Genomic DNA, 24,338 nt, shown 5'->3' with positions numbered 1-24,338 from the left:
TTACGAAAGCAAAAACCCTTCCCTTTTTACCCCTGATGGTAGTTACCTCTTTGAGTAAATCCCACTTCAGCAAACTGTGATCACTGTCACCTAGTGGTTCCTTTATCTGAAGAGTCTTAATGCATGAAGAATCACTACTGATAATCAGATCGAGAGTATTACTCCTTCTAGTTGCCTCCCGAACATGCTGATGGAGAAAACAGTCATCCAATAAATCCGCAAAAGCTTAAAAAAAACCTCAATATGAAAACCTTGCTAGTGTGTGTGTGACCAACCCACAAATTCCAGTCAATATCTGGGAAATTAAAATCCCTCATTATAAGACTCTCTGATTTACTGGCCTACTCTATTTCCCTGTACAGTTTCTTATTATACTCATCAGAGTCATTAGGCCTATAGCACATTCCTACTCTCAATTTTGATCTCCCAGTGCTTATGTCACACAAAATTGACTCGACACTGCACTGTCCAGTGATGTCGACTGGCTTCACTTCCTTGGATTTTGTGTTTCTTTACTAATAGCCTAGCCCCTCCTCCTTTCCTATCCTTTCTGTACACATTGTACCACCCAAATTCTAGTTCTGCAATCCTCATGTCTGTGTGACACCACGTCTCTGATATCTCAACAATATCTGCCTTTGATGTTTTGAGCAATACCTCAAAGTCATCAAATTTATTTACCAAACTCCTAGCATTGGTGTACATGCAAGTATACCTGCACCTGTTCCTATTTTTAGCTACCCTAACACAACCCATGCGTTTACTTGTACTGCAATGACTCCCAGCAGTCTCTGAAATATTGTGCATCTTGTTTTCCAGGCTGCTGCTCATTCCAATAGAAGCAGTGCAAGAATCAATTTCACCTCTGCCAGTGGTTACTGTTAATCTATTAGTCTTTGTATCCCCCCAAGCTAGTTTTCCAACCCACCTAACACTGCCTCGATAGCATCAGCAAATATTCTTGCACCCTTTCTATTTAAGTGTATCCCATCCCTGTAGAAGCATTCTCTCCTGTTAAGATGATCTTTTCAGTTCTTCTTTAACCACTGGCTCCATTATTTTCCCTGGAACAGAAGTCAAGCTTTCAGGTTTATAATTACTTTTCTAACAAAGAATTTGTCCTAATTCTTTATATATAATCATTTTATAAATAATATTTTATAAAACATTATTAATAATTAAAAACAATAATTTTATATTAATTAACATTATTTTATTTTTTGTAGTATGACCATGAACGGATTGAAAGACTCTCTAATATACTGGTGGAGAAGATCATGTCAGCTCTTCCTAGTGTTGTGCGAAATGGAGAGAAAGCATCTTCATATCCAGGTAACTGTACCATTCATTTTATTGAAAGAATATACAGAGTAGTAACTCATGAATGATAGAACATTCCTTTGATTAACATACCCATCCAAAACAGTGTGCATTTTTGCAGATTCCAAATCATCAATAACAGTTCATAAGTTATCTTGAGAAGTTAATTCTTGCAATAGCCTGAATATTCTCAAATCAAATAAATTTTAAGTACAAACTTAATTAAAGCTGTAAAGTCTCCTGATTTTTTCAGTGGACATAATGGATGAGTGAAGAATGAAATTCACATTATTTATTTATTTAGTTATTTATTTTTAATGTAGTTCTCAATAAATAGTCGGCAGTATGGGAAGGAATGTTCCCGTATTAGTTAGGAAAGGTGAGGCAATGCCTTACTGGAGTGCAGGGCTGCTCGTTCTCGAGTTGGCAAAAAATTTAGATATGCAGGTTTCACTTGTGATATGTATCCATAATAATAAGAGAAATAAAGAACTGTATTTTGTTGCCAGTACCGTTAACAGCACACTCAGCAATATAATGTCTTTCATAAAGAAAAAATGCATTGTTGCTATGCATGGTCCATATATTATTCTCTCTAGCCGACCAGGCTAGCCAGGTGGGTAAAGTGCCTGCCTGGCAACCCAAAGGTCGCGGGTTCGAATCCCGCCTCAGGCTTGGATCAGAGTACTGCAAAAACCTTGGGAGGTGCATTATGGCCATAGAAGCCGATGCGCCAACAACTAACAAAAACTTGTGTGGTCACATAAGTTATGAAAAGTGCTTCAAGAACAGGTTAATGGCCCCGAGTGCCAAGCGAGTGATCTAGCGATATACAAAGCGTATTTGAAAGCGTTTTTCTAAAAAGAAATTGTTAAAGAGATTTCCAAATAAATAACTTTCAAAGTTATTTATTTTCTGGCTCTTTTTAAATAAAGAAGGAAGCCTCCTATAAGAAAGGAAAGACATCTTTTGTATATATAACTACTTTTATAACACACTAATCACTAACTTCTTATCGCTTGGTCACTGGTGGCACCGTTCCTGCCTCCATGTGGCAGGGCCGGTAACCTGGGGGATAAATCAACCCTCGAGGCTAAAAGGAGCAGAAATGGAAACCAGTGAATTTCCTTGTCTAGTGCCCAAGAGTGCTCAATATGAAAACCATGAAACAGACCATGATTTCTCTACCTCGAAGAGAATGAAAAAAGATGCAGGCAGACAGGAATCACCAGCCTTCCTGATTTTCCATTCTCTGTTGGCACAGCCTGTTAGCAAGCTCTCTCCTTTCATTTCATCATACAATGACGCCTGGAACATGCAGCAGCATCACCAAAAATGGTGAAACGTCTCCAATCCGGGGACTAGCTAATAGAGACTTCTCTCCTAAAACTGAATAATTATTAAAACTCACCTGTCATCATACAATGGATGTTATGTGGAGTGACTTGAATTGGAATTCAGGTCACTCCACATACCACCCTGAATTTGTCCAAGGGAGAGATCACTGAGTGGGATCTATTGAACGTTTCTGAAGTAGAAATAGTACAGGAACTAAAGAAACAAAATGTAACTCAAACAAAAAGAATCATGATACGAAATGATGGTACTTTAGTCCCAACACGTAACATAATTCTAACACACTGAACTACCAACTCCAGTCAAAGCAGGTTACTTAAATTTCTGTGTTCGACCCTTTACAAATCCCCTAAGATGCTACAAATGTCAGAAATTTGGTCACTCCAAGACAGCATGCCGTGGCATTTCAACATGTCCAAACTATGGCTCTACAACTCATACCCAGTCAGAATGCAAGGCACAAACTTCACAGTGTCCTAATTGAAGGGGCAATCATCCAGCATACTTATGAATTATGACCACCTACCTAATACCGTGTTGGGCCACCATTTACCTAGGCATTGATTCTACTAGATGTCTGATATCCCTAGGGATGTGCAGCCAGTGTTGCCTGCAAAACTTTCAACAATGTCAGAATAGATGACAGTTACATGTCCGTACACTTCACTTCTTTTTCCAAAACATCCCACAGGCATTTAATTAGATTGAGGTTAGGTGAATTTAGAGACCAACCAAGATGGGTGATATCTTCACTGTATTTATAGAACCACTTATGCACAGTGTGGCCCTGATGACACAGAGCATTATTGTCCTGGAAAAAAATGCAACATGGCAGGGTTGCATGTGGTCTCCTAAGAGCTGCTAGTAGACCTCATCATTGGCATATGTGAGGAAACCTGGAGACAAACAAAACCAAGACCTCATCAGTGAAACATTAGTCCATACACACCAGAGGTTCTAGTTCTTACTGGTAAAACATACGCTTTTTTTTATTATTATTATTTTTTTTATTAGTTGTTGGTGCATCGGCTTCTGTGGCCATAATGTACCTCCAAAAGTTTTTGTATTTTACTCTGATCCAAGCCCGTGGTGGGATTCGAACCTATGACCTTTGGGTTGCCAGGCAGGCACTTTACCCACCTGGCTAGCCTGGTTAGCAATATACTCCTTATTAGGCAGCCACCACCACGTGCTGGGATAGTGGGCACTGTGCACGATGGCTCCATAGACTTGTGTTGTTTGCACAAAGGTGTCCATTGGCATATTGCACCAGGTATTTGGACTCATCCGACCAGCATACTCATTTCCAGTTCTCCAGTGTCTAGCCATTGTGTTGTTGGCACCACAGCATTTGCCATTAACAGTTATCAGAAGTGAGGAGAAGGTGTCTCTTTGGTTGTCTGCTGTGGAACCCCATACTTTGGAATGTGTGGCGCATCGTCATTTAGAATATTGTTCTTGCATTCCCCATATTTTATTGCAATGTCAGCTGCCATGCAGTAACCTGCTGTTGTGCCCATACAATGTGCTGCACCCTTCGCTTACCACAAACATTTACCTTGTATAATCCTCTACCTACCTGTCTGTCTGTGGGAGGTGGTTTGACACATTTGACAACCATTCTTTGTACACCTTAACCGCAAAGGGCCATAGGTAACCAACAAGACATGCCACTTCTGATATGGAAGCACCTGATTCATGACCATCCATGCACTTTTGAAACCCCATGATGTCTTTAATATATACCATAACTGTTGCTTTATTACTTTGACATTCGCAACAAGATGTAAATTACTGCTTCTCTATAATATATAATTAATTTTTTTAAAAAAAATTACCTGTTAAGCCTAAATTGGATTGTGGACATAACTGAATCTGTCTTTCTTTTTTTTGTATATGCTTGTGTGAACGTATGTGGAGGGCACACAGTTCACTCTATTAATTTTTCTCAGTTTGAAAATATATGATTCTCAGGTATATTTTAGTTTTATGAAGGGTGTTTTTTTTTTTTCTTTTTAATTTTTTTTTTTTTTTTTTTTTTGTGTGGTATTTTACTTAAAAAAAAAATTTCAAAAAAGTTTATTTCTCTTGATATCTTGTTCGCTGAGTAATTTATGTACCTCTGATTTTTCAGGCTGTGTGAACCTTTCTTTTGATAGTGTAGAAGGTGAAAGTTTGTTGATGGCATTAAAAGATGTAGCTCTTTCTTCTGGGAGGTGAGAAATTGTTATTAACCCTTTTAATGTAATAAAGCTTATTGTACATGTATTTGACACGTATATAAGAAGCACATAGTTCAGTGTGCTTCTTATATACGTGTCAAATTTACAATCGAATGCTTACATTTTTCATGAGATTCAGCCACATTAGGGTTATTTTTCAGATACAGTCTTGTTGAATGCTGACATTGTGATAGATGTATTATTTTTATTGATATGGTCTTTAAAGCTGCCGTTGTGTGACCCTGGCTCTGTTCAACCTTGCATAGAGCATACGAGGTAGATATCACTGCATTATTAAGGTGGTGATTATTCCATTTTATAAGGCAATGATTAGGCTTTAAAAGGATGTGGATCAGTTGGAATTGGTTGAAAGAAGAAGTACTGGTAGAAATACTGTTCAAGGATTAGACAAATGGATCTCAGAAGAAATACTGTTCAAGGATTAGACAAATGGGTCTCAGAAGAAATACTGTTCAAGGATTAGACAAATGGATCTCAGAAGAAATACTGTTCAAGGATTAGACAAATGGATCTCAGATGAGACATTGATTAGACATGTAGCAGAGAAGGAAAATGCATGGGATGCATATAAATTGGTGGTGGTGGTAGTGCTGGATTAAAGCAACTGGAGGCCCTGGGATAGGAGACCTTGAGAGGCCCAAAATTAATAGCATCTGATCATGAGAAACAAAACCTTGTTCTACTCAATGAAAGTAGAACATTGCTGAAATTCTAGCATTGATAAAAAGATTGTTTATAAAATTATAACCTTTAATAAGTTCACAAAAGTATAGAATTAATGAAGACGTTCCCACAGAAGATTCATAGCGGAATCATAGTTATGTTATAACATTACACACTATATACAAAGTCAGAACAGTTTCTTTCGAGCTTTTTTGGATGCAAACTTATCAATTATATCATTTAAATCAGTAAGTCACAGTTTATCATTTTTTTGCAGAGAATGCTTAGATCAGACAACCGATCTTGGGACATTGACCATAGATCATTCTTTATCCTTTTCAGGCTAGAAAATGATCTTTTGCCAGTAAGTTAGTAACCATTAAACATAGGAACAATCTGAAAATTGTTTCCATATTTGGAAAAGCTGTCTGAATTTTTTCCTGGAATATTATTTGATATATATCTTGGAGGCTGAAATTTTCTTTTTCAGGATGAGCTTGTTTGACATACAGGTGGAAGTGCAAGAGTTAATCGACTAGACTAAGGTCAACATCCTTTGGATACTCTTGCATCAACATTTCGACGCCATTGTGAATCTGTTCCTTGGTTGCATGCAGGTTCACCAAAAATGAAAAATTGCCAGCTACACTCCTATACACTGTTGCACTTCTGTCTAGATTGACTTCAAGAGCATCCATGACGGGGATAAATGAATTTACCCTAAACTTGTCTCTTGGAGAAAGTTCGTCTAAGGCTTTGGATGCTGTCCCATCATTGTTTTGGTTTTGTTTTTTTCATACTCTCTGCCTTCTTTTGACAGTTTTGTACTCTATATCCGGTAGAGTAAATTTGCTTGCTGTTCTATTTCATCAAAATTAGCCAGTGTTTGATAAGAACTGCAATAGTGAGCTGTAAATATTTGCACATGTGCTCAATGAAATTTGCGAACTTTGGAGTGCCTTGTTGTTAACTTTATGAAATTGATCTAGTAAATTTGTCCAAAGGTGAAGCATGAAAATGAATTCAAATTCTTCTATTTTCTGCAGAAGATTTTCAGCCTGTCATCTAGTATCCCCTTTTTCAGTTTCATCACAGTAAATATGACTGAGGGGTTCAACAGTGTTAGCATAACCTTCACTAATAGCTGCCGTAGCTTTGGCGTGAGCCTCCCATCTTGTGTCTGATAAATGTTTAGGAACTATTGACTGAGGAGGCAAGAAATTTTTCAGCTTCTACAAAAGATGGGAGGTGAGAACTTTTGTTTTTGTCTCCCATCTTTTTGTAGAAGCTGAGAAAAAACAAAGCTCATTTATTGTGCCAAAAAAATTCACTGCATCCATTCACGAGTCAACTGTGGTTCATCCAACTAGATTTAGAGAATGTCCAGTGCATGGAATAAACTTTGCAAACTTGTTCCTTTCTAAAATTTTTTGTTGAATTCCATTATACTTTCCAGCCATATTGGCTGCGTTGTCATATGATTGTCCTCTACATTTACTGAAATTTATTTCAAGTTCACTTAAGTAGTTCAGTATCAGCTCAGCCATACTTTCATCGGTGTGATCTTTCAGTTGAAAAAAAAATTAAAAAGTGTTCAACTGGTAACCTATCACTAGGAGAAACATATCTAACAATGACAGTAAGTTGATCAACATGGGAAACATCAGGGGTTGAATCGATTGATAAACTAAAATAACCTGCTTGTTTGATGTCACTCAGTATTGATTCTTGAACTTTATTAGCCATCAACTGGATAACCTCTTCACATATGGTTTTGGATAAGTATGATGGCTGACCAGAGCCTTTACCTCCATACTGATTTATGTGAGCACACAGGAAGGGATCAAATTTGGCAATTAATTCAAGAAATCCAAGAAAGTTACCATTGTTTGGTGAACCAAATGTTTCATCATCTCCCCTAAATGCCAAGCCATGTTCTGCCAAAAGGGAAATCGCTGCAATAACTCGCTGAAGTACATGCCTCCAGTAATCCTGCTCTGCTTTGATTTGCTCTTCAAGTTTTGATGTGAGCGTTTGACCATGCTTTCTTGTTAAGTATGTTAGCATAGAGTTCATATGATTTTTAGAGTTTCTGTGGGTTTGAACAAGATAAGCACGATGCCATCATCAAATCCAGTAGAGGCTAAAGCTGTAGTTGAGGTAGTCTGGTTAGAGAAAAGTTTCCACACAAAACAGTAGACTTTTCCTTTTGGGAGAATACACTAACCATTCTCGAGGGTAGGTTCCTCCATTTACTTTGGTGGAATGGAATAAATTCTTTGAGCAAAACCGGGCTTGGTTTTTGTATATTCGCTTCGAATTGATAGTCCATCCCAGTGCTGACATTCCAATGGACCTTTCTCAATCCAGAATGATATTTACTCGTTATTCAATGTGATCCATAAGCCTACGTCATTGTCTCTGAAATAACTAGTAGCATGACCAGTTGGTATTTTTGTGTTTGCAACTAGGGTTTTCGCTGAGATCATTTGCTTTGTTTTCCAAGTCTTTATGACAGTAATGAGCTTGAACTGCTTCTTTTGGTGTAACTATCTCGTGGCATGTTCCTTCAGCACCTTGTGTTAATTCTTTGGCTGTAGGTCCTTTCACTTCATTGTCACTTTCTCCAGAAATTTCTGTACTTGTAGTGGTAGTTATTGACAACAGTTCTCCTCGAAGTTCTTGGGAATCTGTGTTCTATATATAAACTGGTTGTTCTTCAGACTGCTCAGTGTAGTCTACTTGATTTTCTTCTGTTTGTAAACACGAATGTCCTGTATCTGAGGGCTGTTTCTGCCTGCTGTACAAAGCCATATGACGCGATTGGCTTTAAATGCTTGAGTATTTCCTTCTGTTCTTTTTGTTGCTTTCGTTTACTACCACCACTTTCATATTGCTTACTCATTATTATTTTCACAAAAAGTGAAAATTAAATATTATTGTGATTCACAATGATATAAAAGAATCCTCACTTGTTCTCAAAATGCACACTATAATTATAGACAATGATCTGAACACTTGTATTGCTTCATAGCTGACTTTATCATTTGATTCTGAGTAGCTTTAAAGCCTCAACAAACTTTACTAAACAGTAAGTATGCACTTGTGTAACTGTTATACAGTCATAGACTCATACATCACGTGTTTAATGTTACTAAGCAACTGGGCCTAGATAGTAAAATCAAGGATTCAAGGGTGAGTGTGTTCGGCACTCCCATCAACGTGTTCCTGAATTTTGGATTTGTGCTTACACATTATTTTGGCCTAAGTACGCCCCTAATTTTTATCGTTATAAATGAAATAAAATTAATGGTAAAATTAAAAAATTTTTTGTCAGGAGGCAGAGGCCCCTCTATATTATGAGGCCCTTTACTGCACCCCACTCAGCCCATATATAAATCTGGCACTGGGTGGTGTCCAACCACCTGAAAATGACTGCAGGCCAACTCCGGCCTGCAGTCATTTTCAAAATATGTATAATAAATGGTCTGCTGAATTAATGGAATTTGTGACTTAAATTTAGAAAATACTCTGCTCATTGCTATGACAAATATCGATTCACTGATAAAAATAAACTATCAAATCTCTCATTAAATATTATAAAAATAAAACATTGCAATCTTTGTTACCGGTATTGTATTTTGTTACTATAATTGTATTTGTATTTTGTTATTATAATTGTATTTTCGAAATTTTATCTTGAATTTGTATTTGTATTTTGTTATTATAATTGTATTTTCGAAATTTTATCTTGAATTTGTATTTGTATTTTGTTTTTCTTATTAATAAAATTAATTATATGTACCTGTATGTATAAATATTACAATAAATAACATAAAACTTTATAACAATTTTTGCATTATACACCATTTTAATAATCCTAAAAATCGTGGAAATTAAAAAAAAAAATTAGCCTGCATGTACCTCACAGGCATTTTATTCTGCCTGCCACTTATGAAGGTTGCCCACCCTTGATATAAATTATCAGCTGATACAGAAGCCTATGGTAGATATAAACTAGTCTGTAATCAAGTCACAAAGGGTATGCAAGCTAAGGTAAATTGCAAGAAGTCCCTGGCAAATAATGCAAAGAAAAGCAGCAAAGACTTCTTTACTTATATTAACAGTAAAAGGAAGGGGTTGAATCACATTGGTACACTCGGTGTCAATGGTTTAACTGTTAATGATCCTGCTCAGGTTGCTGACAAACTGAATATATACTTTGCATCTACATTTGCACATAAGAAATTCTTTAGTATTAGTATTAGTATTAGTAACGGCCGTATGGTGCAAGAAAGCCTATGGCTTATGCTGCACCAGCCAAAAAAAAAAAAAAAAAAATCCGAACAAAACAATGATAAAAACAAAAATTAAATAAATAAATAATAATAATTAATAAAGAAATAAAAATAATAAAATGAAATTAAAAATTAAATAAAAAGGAAATTAATCCTATCATCCTATGCGCTTCCCTTACCCGAAAGTACTATCCAGATGACCTTTGAATTTCCCCAAACTGTCGGCCTCTACCACCCATGAAGGCAACTTATTCCAGTAATTTATAACTCGCTGGCTAAAATAAAACTTCCTGCAGTCCAATCTAAACATTTCCCCGCGTAACTTGAATTTATGTCCCCTAGTTCTAGTATCATTTATAATCTTGAAAATTTTGTCCTCATTCATTTTACTGATGCCTCTCAGAGCCTTAAACACCTCAATCAAATCTCCTCTAAGGTGTCTAGTTTCCAAACTCTGCAACCCACATATTCGAAGTCTTTCTTCATAAGGACGCCCTTTTGCCGATCTCACCAGGCGAGTTACCCTTCTTTGCACCCTTTCAAGAAGCTCGATGTCTTTCTTTAGGTGCGGTCTCCATACTTGAACACAGTATTCCAAGTGTGGTCTAACATAGGCCTTATATAATGGGATTATCACGTCCCTATCTCTACTTGCAAAAGTTCGATAGATCATCGATAGGACACCATGGGCCTTCCTTGCAACCTGTTTACAATGCTCAGAGAATTTCATGTCTGACCGTATCGTAACACCCAAGTCCCTTTCCTCCAGTACTGGGTTTAGTTGAACTCCACCAAGTGAATAAGTTATTTTGGGATTACTGTTTCCCAGGTGTAATACCTTACACTTTGTTGGATTAAAGCACAGCTGCCATTTTTCTGACCATTCTTGAAGTCTATCTAGGTCTCTCTGAAGAAGCTCAGCTTGACAGTGATCATTAACTACTCTACCAATTTTAACATCATACTTTGATGTTAAAATGCAATTTTAACATCATATATACTTTGCATCTACATTTGCACATAAGAAATTCTTTAGGGAAGGGGATGCCAGACGTTTATCAAACTCTAGTGGGGAGATAAACAATTTTGTAATAACTGAAAGGAAAGTGGAAGAGAAATTGTTGGAAGATAAACATAAAAAGAGGTGCATACAGTGGATGGAATCTATCCAGTTATATTAAGAAAGGCAAGCAAACCATTATCTATAATTATGAGATCATATTTGGATTTTAGGGATCCTTGTACAAGTTTAGAACCTAGTACATCTGCAAGTGTACCTGCAGATGTACAAGTGTATCCTCAATTCACAAAGGGAGATCAAATGGTGACATGAATATTACAGACATGTTAGCTTAACTTTTATTCTAGGAAAAATTAATGAATGGCTTATATTATTATATATTATTTTCTTGATTATTAATTAGAAAACTTGGATCCATTTCAGTGCGTGTACATCAGCATCACTTGAACCATCTTATGTACTTCGTGCCATAGGAGCAGAAGAAGACCTGGCACATTCTTCTATTAGGTAAGAAAACACTTTTATATGACTACATTGAAAATGTAATACTTTATATTAGCAAGTTAAATTTGATTTTTGCTATTTTTATGGCATAAATTTTGATATAAACATTGACATATTTCAACTTTCTGTTGATCTAAAGCTGAAACTTATAATCTAGAGAAGTGAACAACATACAGGGTGTCTCAAAAATATTGGTACAAACATTCAGGGGAGGTAGGTAGCATCTAAAGGAATGTGAATCGCATAGGAACCCATAACCGGAAACTTCACAGGAAAGTAGTAGCAGAGGCACAAGAAGCAGAAATGACACAAGACAGTAATTAGTGGCAAACATTTATTTGACATAATATTAACAATGAAGTACGAGATGGATGCATTTCACGGTTACAACAGATGCTCGAAAGTTCCACCATTAGATGCGATGCATGTGTGACACTGACGCAGCATGGATTGGCTTACACAGTTGAACACACCTAGAGTTTCTTTGACAGTAGCAGCAGCAGCAGCGCAGACGAGTCTCGTCATGAGATCCATTTCCATCTCAACAGGCGATTCATACACGATAGATTTGAGGGTCCCCCATAGAAAGAAATCAAGGCTCGATAAATCAGGTGAGCGTGGAGGCCAGGCAACGGGTTCACCATGGCCAATCCATCGACGCCCAAAACGCCTGTTCAAATGGTCACAAACACACCTTCCATAATGGGCAGGCGCCCCGTCATGTTGAAACCAAATGTTGCATCTCACATTTGTTGGAACATCGTCAAGTAACTCTGGTAGAACTTGTTCAAGAAAGATCCGATATTTAGCGGAGTTCATGCGGGATGGATGGTAACAGGTATGGGTCGACTAAGCAGTCACCGAGCATACCTGCCCACACATTTATTGCGAAGCGATGTTGTGCTGCATGGGGTGCACATCGGGTGGGTTGTCATGAGCCCACACATGAGCATTGTGCTGATTGAATAAGCTTTCCTGAGTGAAATAAGCCTCATCCGTGAACAAAACATAGGCTGGAAAATTAAAGTCTTGAACACTTTCTTGGAGAAACCACTGCGCAAAAACCACACGTGCAGGATGATCTTGGGGGAGCAGTAACTGAACCCCCTGGAGATGAAACGGGGGTGTAAGGAATCGTCGTGCCAGACACACTGTACACTGTAACGAGACACTCCTAAGGCAGAGGCAGTGGCATGTGTGCTGGTAGTAGGATTATTCTGGACGGCATTCGACACACTTTCTTCCATGACGGGAGTTTACGTCGAACGTGGTCTGCCCGCACTACTTCTGTTACCTCTAAATGACCCACAATCGCACAAATTTTGATGCACAAGTGCAAACAAATGGTCGTCCGGTACATGTCTGTCTGTCTGGAAAGTGTTCTCCATAAATTCGTTGAGTGGCTCGTCTTGCCCTCTGTTAATCCATACGCTAGGTGCATGTCTGCCAGCTCACAGTTTGTATATCGATGCATGCTCTTCGTGCAGCGACTACTGCTTGAATGAGTAAACCAGAAATTTCCCTCTCGCGAACTGATGAACAGCGCAGTCTACCGACTTACGGTGACGTTTCCGGTTATGGGTTCCTATGCGATTCACATTCCTTTCGATGTTACCTACCTCCCGTAAACATTTGTACCAATATTTTCAAGACACTCTGTATATACAGCTAGGCCTCACATAACATGAGTTTGATTAACGCATTTTTCAGTTACTGCTATTTGAAAAAATTATACCACTTTTCACTTTACACGATACGCTTCTTGATTAGACCAGGGTTCAAGCCCGTGACCACCAAATACGGAGGATGCGGAAAGGTCAGGGAATGACCACTGCATATCCCTGCAGCAATATGGCCTTAGTTGGTAATGCTCCTAAAAACCAAATAACAACAAAAACTTTACACAATGCAAATTTCCAGTTAACGCAATCTTTTTTTTTATGCGATAGTTGAAAAAGATTTGAATCGTGCGCTAAGCTTACCACGTATCGGATGGGCAATAAAAAAACGTTTGCCTGCTGCCCGCCTCAGTGTGTTCCATCAACCATCGGAAGAAGACGTGTTACTTGTTTGTCTTCTGCTAATAAAGTCAAGGCAGACCTGCATTTAAAAATTCTAATTTTTAAATAAGCCAGATGAAAATGTTACTGCAAAGGAGATAATGGTAAAAGAACTAGATGAAATATTTTGTATCGCAGAGAACCTCAAACAAATTATATTTATTAGATATTTATTTCGCCAGGGCCCAAAGAAGATGGTTGTCGGCTATCGGAAATTGATTGATGAAAAGAGAAAGTCAACACTGTTCAAATATTTCTGCAACAGTCATTTCTCCATTGTTTATTTTATGCCAGAGGTTCCCAAACTTTCTCGATTCACAGCGCCCTTAGTGTCTCAGTAATTTTTTCACGGTGCACCCAGACCAAAAGAATTACTTAACTGTTTCGTTTAGGAGTTAGGTCCAACCAACTTAATAAGAAATGTTGAAACTGGGAACTACCTTGAGCTAGTAGTGCGCGCTGTGTCTGACAAATGTCAAGTATCGCTGTGTTTCAATCGAAAATGTAAAATATTCCGTGGTGCACAGTTTGGGAACCATTGTTTTATGCAATAAAAATTTAATTCCATAATTACTTTCATTATCTTTTACATTGTATACAATTAAAAAGTTATTTAAAAGGTATTTTTAAAATTCTTTATGGACATTCCAGAAGGTCAAGGACCAATTATAATTTTTCCTATTGATTATTATATTCGATTAGCGTGTTTCCATTTCGCTCGATGCGCTCGCAGACGAATTAATTGCGTTAATTGAGGTCAGCCTGTGTATATGTATATATACAGTAAGACCCCCATATCTACGGGGGGGATACATTCTAAGATCTATCGTTGATGGCTGAAACCATGGATATAAGCGAACACCAGCTGACTCCCTATATAACGTGATTTTCTTGTACGTACATACATATAAAGTTTAAAGGATAAATTAAACACACAGTAGGACAATAGCAACATTAAATATGGTAATAATAAAGTACAGCATGTCTCGATTTACTGGGATTGGATTAACCGGGACACTTCAAGACTCCAAATAAAAAAAAAAATAATAAAAACAATAAAAAATAAACCAGAAATCATAAAATTCAAGTTATAACTAGATATAAACAGATGTTTTGCAAGTCGTAAATAAGCGACAAGAACCGGCGTTATAAGTCATCATCATTGGGAGATTAGTGTACCTATTATCTTGTAACCCCCACTGTCTTCACACCTACCGCTCAAAACAAAAATAAAATGAAGACCAAATGTTTAGTTTGATTTAGTGTGTTGCGTCAATTGTTGTGTTCTGTCGCACCGCAAAAGTACAAATTTTGTTTCGTTATTTATGTCAGGGTTGTTGGAATTTGTTTTGTTTTTTTATAGTAACTATTTTTTTTTTTTTTTTTTTTTTTTTGGAAATTGTGAAAATGATGGGCAAACGCAACAGTTGTGCTTTCAAATTAAACAAAAACTTGAAATTATTCAAAAGTTTGAAAGCTGTGCATCCATTAAATCTCTAAAGAACCATTAAAATGTTGGTGACCATACCATATGCGACACTGTAAAAAATGAAGGGATGCTATTTGATTTAAAATCGACACTGTAAAAAATAAAGGGAAGCATCCTATTGGACACACGAGTAGTACATGTTAAAAACAGTTTAAAAGTTTTAAAAAAACGAAAAGTTTTAAAATTTTTTTTCCCTTGGTTAATCGCAGTTAGCGAATCAATGGATACAGGGGCACAACTGTATATATATATATATATATATATATATATATATATATATATATATATATGTGTGTGTGTGTGTGTGTGTGTGTATTTTTTTTTTTTTTTTTTTGTATAACATTATGACCACATCCATAATTTTTAATTACATACCGCTTCTATTTGTAATGCTTACATTCAGGAATAATTAAAGTTTTTAAGTTTATTGTTGGCTTTGTCTACTGCCTTTAACTTTCATTGCTCAACATTAATGCCTCTTTGGGCCATGGACACTTTTGAGAATGGATAAACTTCTTTGCCATGTTTTGCAAAGTTATTAGTCACCCATAACTTATAAAAGGGGTACTATTCTGACATAGAGCAGCAGTAGAGTTAATTTTTGGGAGTACTTCTGTAATCACCAGAAGTTTGCAAAATATATATGCAAGTACAATATGAATATAAAACGTTGTGATTCATGATTACTAGCTGTAATCATGAATCAGAACATAACTAACTACAAGCCTCAGTAACTGTTACTGAGGCTTGTAGTTAGTTAGTTAGCAGAGGCATAGCATTAGCATTAGTAGAGGCATTTGATGCAAGAAAGCAAGCTTATGCAGCATCAGCCAAAAAATAAAATAAAATAAATAAATAATAAATAAATAACCACTTCCACTTCACCCCTCTGTTCGTTCGAAATACCTGTCCAGCTGAGCCTTAAACTTATTTAGGCTATCAACTTCCACGACAAGGGATGGAAGTCTATTCCACCAACCAACCACACGCTGGCTAAAGGCAAATTTCCTCACGTCTATCCTACATCTGTCTTTTCTCAATTTGAATTTATGCCCTCTCAGGTGATTATTCTGAGCAAGAGGAAGAATCCCATCAGCATTGAGCATGCTCAAACCATTCAAGGCTTTATACACCTCTACCAGATCACCTCTCCGGTGCCTAGTCTCCAGACACTGTAATTTGCAAAACTTAAGCCTTTCTTCGTAAGAGCATCCCTTTGTTTCATTCACTAATCTTGTTGCCCTTCTCTGTACTCATTCCAGCATCTCTACATCCTTCTTGAAATGAGGCGTCCAGACCTGTATACAGTACTCTAGGTGTTGTATGACCATTGCCTTATACAAGGGAATAATCACCTCCTTATCCCTGCTAGAAAAATTCCTATATATCATCAACAATACACCATTAGCTACTCTTGCCGCCCGTCTGCACTGCTCAGAAAACTTCATATCTGCCTGCACAACCACCCCCAGGTCCTTTCATTCTCTACCACTGTCAGTGTAGTACCACAGAGTTATACGTTGCTCTGGGGTTGCTGTTTCCCATGTGTAGTACTTTACATTTGTCAATGTTAAACTTCATTTGCCACCTCTCAGCCCATCTGCTCAACATTTCCAGATCCTTGCAGTAGCATAGTGTCAGTAGTGTCCTTAACAACCCTGCCAACCTTCGTATCGTCTGCAAACTTGGACATTAAGCTTGATATACGATCATCAATATCATTTATAAATACAGAAAACAATAATGGGCCCAATACTGAACCCTGAGGGACTCCACTAATAACATTAGTCCATGATGAGCAGTGTCCATTGATTACCACTCACTGTCTTCTCCCCCTCAACCACCCCTTTATCCATAGCAGCAATTTGCCTCCAATGACACACTGCTCCAATTTGTGCAGCAGTCTTCCATGTGCAACAGTATCAAAAGCCTTTCTAAGATCCAAGTATATAATATCAAAGTTATTCCCTGCATCCAGTTCTTTTGTGACTGCATCATAGTATCCAATCAAATTGGTCAGGCAAGACTTCCCCTTAACAAAATCATGCTATGTCTGAGCTATAACTGAAGTCTTGTCTAGATGACCCTGCAGTGTTTCTTTAACCAGTGCCTCCATTAATTTTCCAGCAACAGAAGTTAAACTAACAGGTCTATAATTACTTGTGTCAGCTTTTGATCCTCCTTTGTGAATTGGGGTCATTTGCACATCTTCAGTCTGTGGGTACCTCCCCTGAGTTCAAGGAAGCTCTCATAATTATGGCTAAGGGTTTGCTTACTTCCTCTGCTGCCTCCTTTAATATAACTGGATAGATCCCATCCACCCCAGGTGCCTTTCTTGTGTTTATCTTCAACAATTTCTCCTCCACTTTACTCTCAGTTATTACAAGATTCTCTAGCTTACTGCCAGAGTTGAATACACCTCTGGCATTCCCCTCGCTGAATAACTCCTCATGTGTGAATGTCGATGCAAAATATTCATTCAGTTTGTTAGCTACCTGAGCAGGATCATCAACAGTTGACTCATCGATATCAAGTGTACCAATCTGATTCATCCCCTTCCTTCTAGAGTTTACATAAGTAAAGAACTCTTTGGTGTTTTTCTTTGCATCCCTTGCCAAAGATTTCTCGTAATCTGCCTTCGCCTGCCTAACCTCCTTTTTAACTTGGTTACAGATCAACTTGTATCTATCATAGGCTTCTGTGTCATGTGTTAATTTCTATGTATCCCATGCATTTTTCTTCTCTGCCATATGTCTCATTAGTTCATCTGACATTCACTTAGGCCTAAACCTTGAACAATATTTCTTAGTTGGTATGTAAAGCCTAGTAGCTTCCAAGATAAGTCCTTTGAATGCTTCCCATTTTGAATTTGCTGTTGGTAACATCATCAGTTGGTCCCACTGTATAGAATTTCAGTACTGTCTCAGTCCATAGTAGATGCCTTTATGATAGCAATAACCCTTCCCTTTACCCCTAATGGTAGTTACCTCTTTGAGTAAATTCCACTTCAGCACACTGTGATCACTGCCACCTAGTGGTTCATTTATCTGCAGATTCTTAATGTATGAAGAATCACTACTGATAATCAAATCAAGAGTATTACTCCCTCTAGTTGCCTCCCGAACATGCTGATGTAGAAAACAATCATCCAATAAATCCACAAAAGCCTTGCTAGTGTGTGAGTGACCAGCCCCCAAATTGCAGTCAATATCTGGGAAATTAAAATCCCCCATTATAAGACTCTCTGATTTACTGGCCCACTCTATTTCCCCATACAGTTTCTTATTATACTCATCAGAGTCATTAGGCCTATAGCACACTCCTACTCTCAATTTTGATCTTCCCAATGCTTATGTCACACCAAACTGACTCGACACTGCACTGTCCAGCAATGTCGACTGGCTTCACTTCCTTGGATTTTATGTATTTCTTAATTAATAGCATAACCCCTCCTCCCTTCCTACCCTGTCTATCCTTTCTGTAGACATTGTACTCCCCAAATTGCAGTTCTACATTCCTTATATCTTTGTGACACCACGTCTCTGAAATCCCCACACTATCTGCCTTTGTTGTTTTGAGCAATACCTCAAATTCATCAAATTTATTTACTAAACTCCTAGCATTGGTATACACGCCAGTATACATGCACCTGTTCATATATATATATATATATATATATATATATATATATATATATATATATATATATATATATAAATAAGTTGTATTAATATTAAATTAAATTACATATGCATAAATGGATGTGAATTATAGTGTATCATTTATCTTATTTTATAATAATACTGTATATACTTAAGTTCACGCTAAGGTGACATGCAAATTCAGCTCAGGGTCCTACTATAGGAATGGGTGTGCGATTCTGGGCTTACCCGAGCTACAACTTATATCTTGCATCATCTTTAAGCTGTCATACACTCTTTGTTCTTATTTCTCCAAAATTATTAGCGTAATCTGGGGGATGTAGGAGAAACTACTTCTTATTTGTACTACTATATTTTCACCTTCACAGAGTTCAGGTTCTATTATTCCTACTCTATTAGTTTTTATTCATCTTACTATCTGCATGTTTCTCTTTGCGTTAACTTAATTTTAATTAATTAATCAGTTATTTATTTTTACCATATTCATCACATAGGGGTCACCACATGTATATTAACTCACTAGAAGGATTGTTATTTTTTTCATGATGACTATTGTTGTTACTACATTATGTCCTGGATACGGTAGATATGCCTTATATTTTACATTTATTCTTATTTTAATTATTAAATTACATTCTCTGTTGGGTCAACGATGTTCAATATGTGCTTGTATTAATACTTTATATTATCTTTCTTTTGGTTCTAAAAAATTTTTAACTACATTTAATTGGTTTAGATTCAAATTACTTAATCTATAAATTTATATATCTTAGCAGATATTGATCATTACAGAAACAGAGAACTTGTTGTCTTTTTTTGCCTTCAGTCTGAGTGGTTGGCCCCAGTTGAAGTCACCTAGATTGTGGGTAGACAGCGATAAGTTTTATGTATATATTTTAATTTTTTTGTATATATATATATATGTATATTTATACATACAAACCTTACTTTATCCCTTGCGTTTCTTTAAATCCATCTTGGTATAGCCTTCTTGAATTGTCCTCAATATTATACAACATATTTTATACACATTATGGTCATAATGCATAATTGCTGTGGCAAGTGCATTGGCCCATAAGTATTAGTTACAGTTTACAAGTATAAAGTTATAGAATTCTTATAGTACTGTGATAATAGACTAAATATAAAAATAGCGAAATGCTTAACATTAAGCATTTTGCTATTTTTATATTTAGTTATAATTTATTAACTTTCTTTCCATATTACTCATATATATATATATATATATGTTTGAATAATGACATTTAGAAAATAAAATAAATAAGAAAATAAATATAAAGCTAACAAAATTTGTTTTATTTTAATAGTTCGTTTAGCCCCTTTTTCGATGATATTTCATGTCTCTCGGAACTGGTACCTTATTAGGGGGTGCCACTAAATTTCTATATAATTGGTCTTAGTTTTAAATTTTAATTTGGATTTAATTGAATTTCTAAATTATTTGGAGACTTGCGGCTACAGTTTCTGTCTTGTTACATTTACTTCCCCCTCCCTGTTGATTTAATTTTTATGTTAAATTTTCACTCTACAGTTCATACTACTGGCATATGTTTAAATTTGATTTTAATTTTATATTTATTATCGGTTATATATATATATATATCCCTACGTACATTCAAATTGGCCTAGAATATGCACAGTTTACAGACAATATATTAATGCCATATGGCTTCAGTTTCCCTGTGCTTAGCTTAAACAATTCCTCTTTATGAAATCAAACTATACTCCTTCAATTGGTGTTTATTGTGGAGATTTTTTAAATGTTATGTTAATCTAATACGTCGTGTGTGGTTGGGAAATTAATAGTATCAATTGAACAACCATTTTTGAATAATTGAACATATGCATAAGACAAAATATCCAAATTTCACTAATAAATATATATTTAGGTTTGGTATTGGACGATTTACAACAGAAGCAGAAGTGGATTTTACTGCAGAGAAATGTATTTATCATGTACAGAGGCTTAGGAACATGAGGTAAGTATAAAACATATTTTATTTGTATTTGTTTTCAAATTAAATTAAGTTTTTTATATCATATTTAGTATGATTAAGCAAAACATGATGAACAATAAAAATCTAAACCTTAAGCATCACGGATAAATACCAGCTCCAAGGCTTCTGTGACAGTGTAGTAGATTCGTCATTTAATACTGATAGAGAAAATTCATAAAAATGTTGAAGCGTTAGTTAATAGAGAGAAGAGAGTACTCTCCATGAGTTATTCAGTGTTTTTCAGCCACATAACATGCAAATCAGCCCCTGGACATTTTACATACATAATACAAGAGTATACGAAGTGGCACATTGACTGGTTCATGAAAGTATAGTAGGTTTGCCATGGGTCACTCATTTAGAGTTGTAGGTGTCATATTGTTAGAGACTGGAGGAATGTTTAAAGGCTGTTTCTTCCATGGCAGTAGTTAGCTCTGAATGAAATATCCCACACAATTTGCATATGACCAATGCTCATGGGTAATATACACACACATCCGCATTGGTAATGGGTAAATTACATTACCCATAAATAATACAGAGCACATTACCCATGCATAAACATGGGTAATGTAATAACAGAGCACATTACCCATATTATTTATGAGTAATGTACACACACACACACATGTGCGCACGCACTTGTTGAGTGGGAGAAGACAGAGAGTGGTAATCATTTGACACTACTCTTTGTGGACTTTTATTAGTGGAGTCCCTCAGGGGTCAGTGTTAGGCCCATTGTTTTTTTTTTTTTTTTTTTTTTTTTTGGATTTATCAATGATATTTATGAAAGTATGTCCAATTTTGCAGACGAGACAAGACGAAGGTTGGTAAGGTTGTTCGTAAGGTTGTTGCTACTGCAACAGATCTGGAAAAGTTCAGCAGCTGGGCTGAGAGATGGCAACTGAAGTTTAACATTGAAAACTAAAGATTAAAATTCAGCAAGCATAATCATCTTCTTCTTGTGGAAAATACTAAAGTAGATAAAATAACTTCAACATATGGAAGCAAAGAACATATGAAACTGTGATAAGTATACAGCTTTTATAGCACTTCCTAGACAGGTATTGACATTAAGCAAAATCCGAGCCTTAATGCGATAGTCAGTGGTTCAATCAAGTGTGCCAGTATTGTTCAGTTATTCATTTCATGTGCCTTTCCTTTTACAGTACTCATTTATTGACCACAATTGAATGGGTGCAAAGTTGCATCAAGGCACAAAAATTGAGGTTTGTTTTGATGTATTATGAATGTTTTAAGCAGAAACATAATGGTTTTAAATGATTTTGATTATATTTTAAGCATGTTTTTTATTATTATTAGCCATATGGTGCAAGAAAGCCTGAGGCTTATGCTGCACCAGCCAAAAAAAAAAAAAAAAAAAAAAAAAATTCTAAACTGCCCAGAGAGAGAGAGAGAGAGAAGAATGATGATATCCAGCTCAGAACCTTGTGGTTATGTGACAGCATTTTTGACTGTCATTCTAATTCTAATTCATTTTTTATATATTCAATTTGATGTTTTTTGTTTGTTTGTTTGCAATATCTGTTATTTCATGTTGCTCATAATAAATTAATAATTTTGTGTTATTAGTATTAGCCACATGGTGCAAGAAAGCCCAAGGCCTTGTGCTTTCTTGCACAAGGCCTTGGGCACGAAAACCTGCCAAAAAAAACAAAAAAAAAGTATGTAAGTAATAATAAATAATAAAATACCTACTTGGCTCTCTCATATAGGTGCCTATCCAGCTGACCTTTTACTTTCCTGAAGCTGTGAGCCTCAATCATCCATGGAGGCAGCATTATTCCAATAATGAACAACTCTTCCCCAGTAATTTGAATTTATGGCACCCTAGTTCTGAAATCATTTATAATAGTGGAAATTTCACCCTTTTACATTTTTATTTCTCCTCACAGAGCCTTATACATCATTTAGGTGTGCTCTAAGGTGCCTAATTACCAAATTCTCTAGCCTGCCTATTCAAAGTCTTTCCATGTGTGGATATCCTTTTGTCGATCTCACCAGGAACATTGCCTGTCTTTGGGCCCTTTGAAGAAGCTCAATTGTTTTACGGCAATTTTCCAACTTAATACATTCATGAAGAAATTTGTTTATGCATGGGTAATGTACACATGTCATTTCTACTAAGTTAGTTTTAATGCATTGTTTTAATTATATCTCATATTGTGAATACCTTCACAACAAGTTGGTATTGCACTACCTCAGATAAGTAACGTTTCACCTATGAAGAAGACTAATATTACTTATTCTCGGCGGATACCACTACCACCTAGACGGCACTTTTTTGAAGCTTGTTGGCTTCTCATCAGTTGGTGGGCAGGTACCCCGTTGTTGCAATGGTGACAACCTGGTTATGAAGTATAACTCCGCAATATGAGAGATGTCCGATGGTGTGTGTGGTTTAATCTAAAGGATATTTCGTGGCTAAATGCCTAAGAGTATGAAGAAATTTGTTGATGCATGGGTACATACGACACACACACACACACACACACCATCAGGCATCTCACGTAGACCGGGGTTCGAGCCTGTGACCACCAAATACGGAGAATGTGGAAAGGTCAGGGAATAACCACCGCATATTCCCGGAGCAATATGGCCTTAGTTGCTAATGCTCCTAAAAACTCAACTACAACAACAGCATCTCTCATATTGTGGAGTTATACTTCATAACTGGGTTGTCACCCTTGCAACAACAGGGTACCTGCCCACCCACCGATGAGAAGTCAACAAGCTTTGAAACGGTGCCTTCTGGGGATGGTGGTATCCACCGGGAATCAGTAACATTAGTCTTCTCCATAGGTGAAGTGTTTCCTATTGAAGGTAGTGCAATACCAGGGCAACTTGTTGTGAAGGTATTCACAATATGAGATATAATTAAAACAATGCATTAAAACTATCTTTTAGTAGAAATGATGTGTGTGTGTGCATTACCCATGCATAAAACGAATTTCTTCATACTTTTAGGCATTTAGCCAAGAAATATCCTTTAGATCAGTAGTCTCGAAACCTTTTTGGTCACACACCCTTATTTTACTTAAAAGGACTAGCATGCACCCCGGAATAAAAAATTAAATATATAAGTTTAATATATTTTTTTATTTATAAATCATTTACATGGAAGGCATTATATTTAAAATCACATTTATAAAATCAGATATTTTAAAAGATCACAAATAAAAAAATAGAAAACAAAATTAAATTGAAGTTCAAATACAAAATGCATGTACTTGAACGGGCATGATCAAATAAAGCCCTGCAATCAAACAAAGCCTCATATTGAAGTATTAAAAAAAATTTATTTATAATTTTTATTTTCAATTACGTTTCGAAAAACTAAAGTTGGATGCGTGCTGAAATGCACATCCAACTTTGGAGACCACTGCTTTAGATTAATACATTTATGTTATTGCAGCCACTAATAAACTTTTAATGAACTTTATTATTATAACATATACAAATTAATATAAACTGATTTAAGGTATTAAAAATATTGCAAATAAATCTGATAAAAACACAAAATTGATAAAAGCTTTCAACTTCTATATGGGGTCTTTCTCACTCTAAAAAAACATAGGTTAGGCTATATACTGTAGTGGTCACAAGACAATACATGCTGAGGTGAAGTACCTGGAAGATAAGGGTGACATACCTTCATTTGTGTGTCCTTGTCAGAAACAATT

The 24,338-nt window shown here is 36.3% G+C and overlaps 1 protein-coding gene across 1 annotated transcript in view; it reads left to right on the top strand.

Moving 5' to 3' along the window:
• The window catches only part of LOC150079102 (cysteine desulfurase-like), a 225,576-nt gene that overhangs the window by 164,529 nt on the left and 36,709 nt on the right, over positions 1-24,338 (top strand). The window contains exons 10-13 of the mRNA XM_090383894.1: positions 1,227-1,332; positions 4,811-4,892; positions 11,325-11,408; positions 20,527-20,616. Of these exons, the coding sequence (XP_090240020.1) occupies positions 1,227-1,332; positions 4,811-4,892; positions 11,325-11,408; positions 20,527-20,616 (362 nt within the window). The remainder of the gene's footprint in view (positions 1-1,226; positions 1,333-4,810; positions 4,893-11,324; positions 11,409-20,526; positions 20,617-24,338) is intronic.

Source organism: Mastigoproctus giganteus, chromosome 10 (assembly GCF_048544385.1).
Source record: "Mastigoproctus giganteus isolate SK-2022 chromosome 10, ASM4854438v1, whole genome shotgun sequence".
Lineage (NCBI taxonomy): Eukaryota > Metazoa > Arthropoda > Arachnida > Uropygi > Thelyphonidae > Mastigoproctus > Mastigoproctus giganteus.
This window is presented reverse-complemented; position numbering and strand designations above follow the sequence as displayed.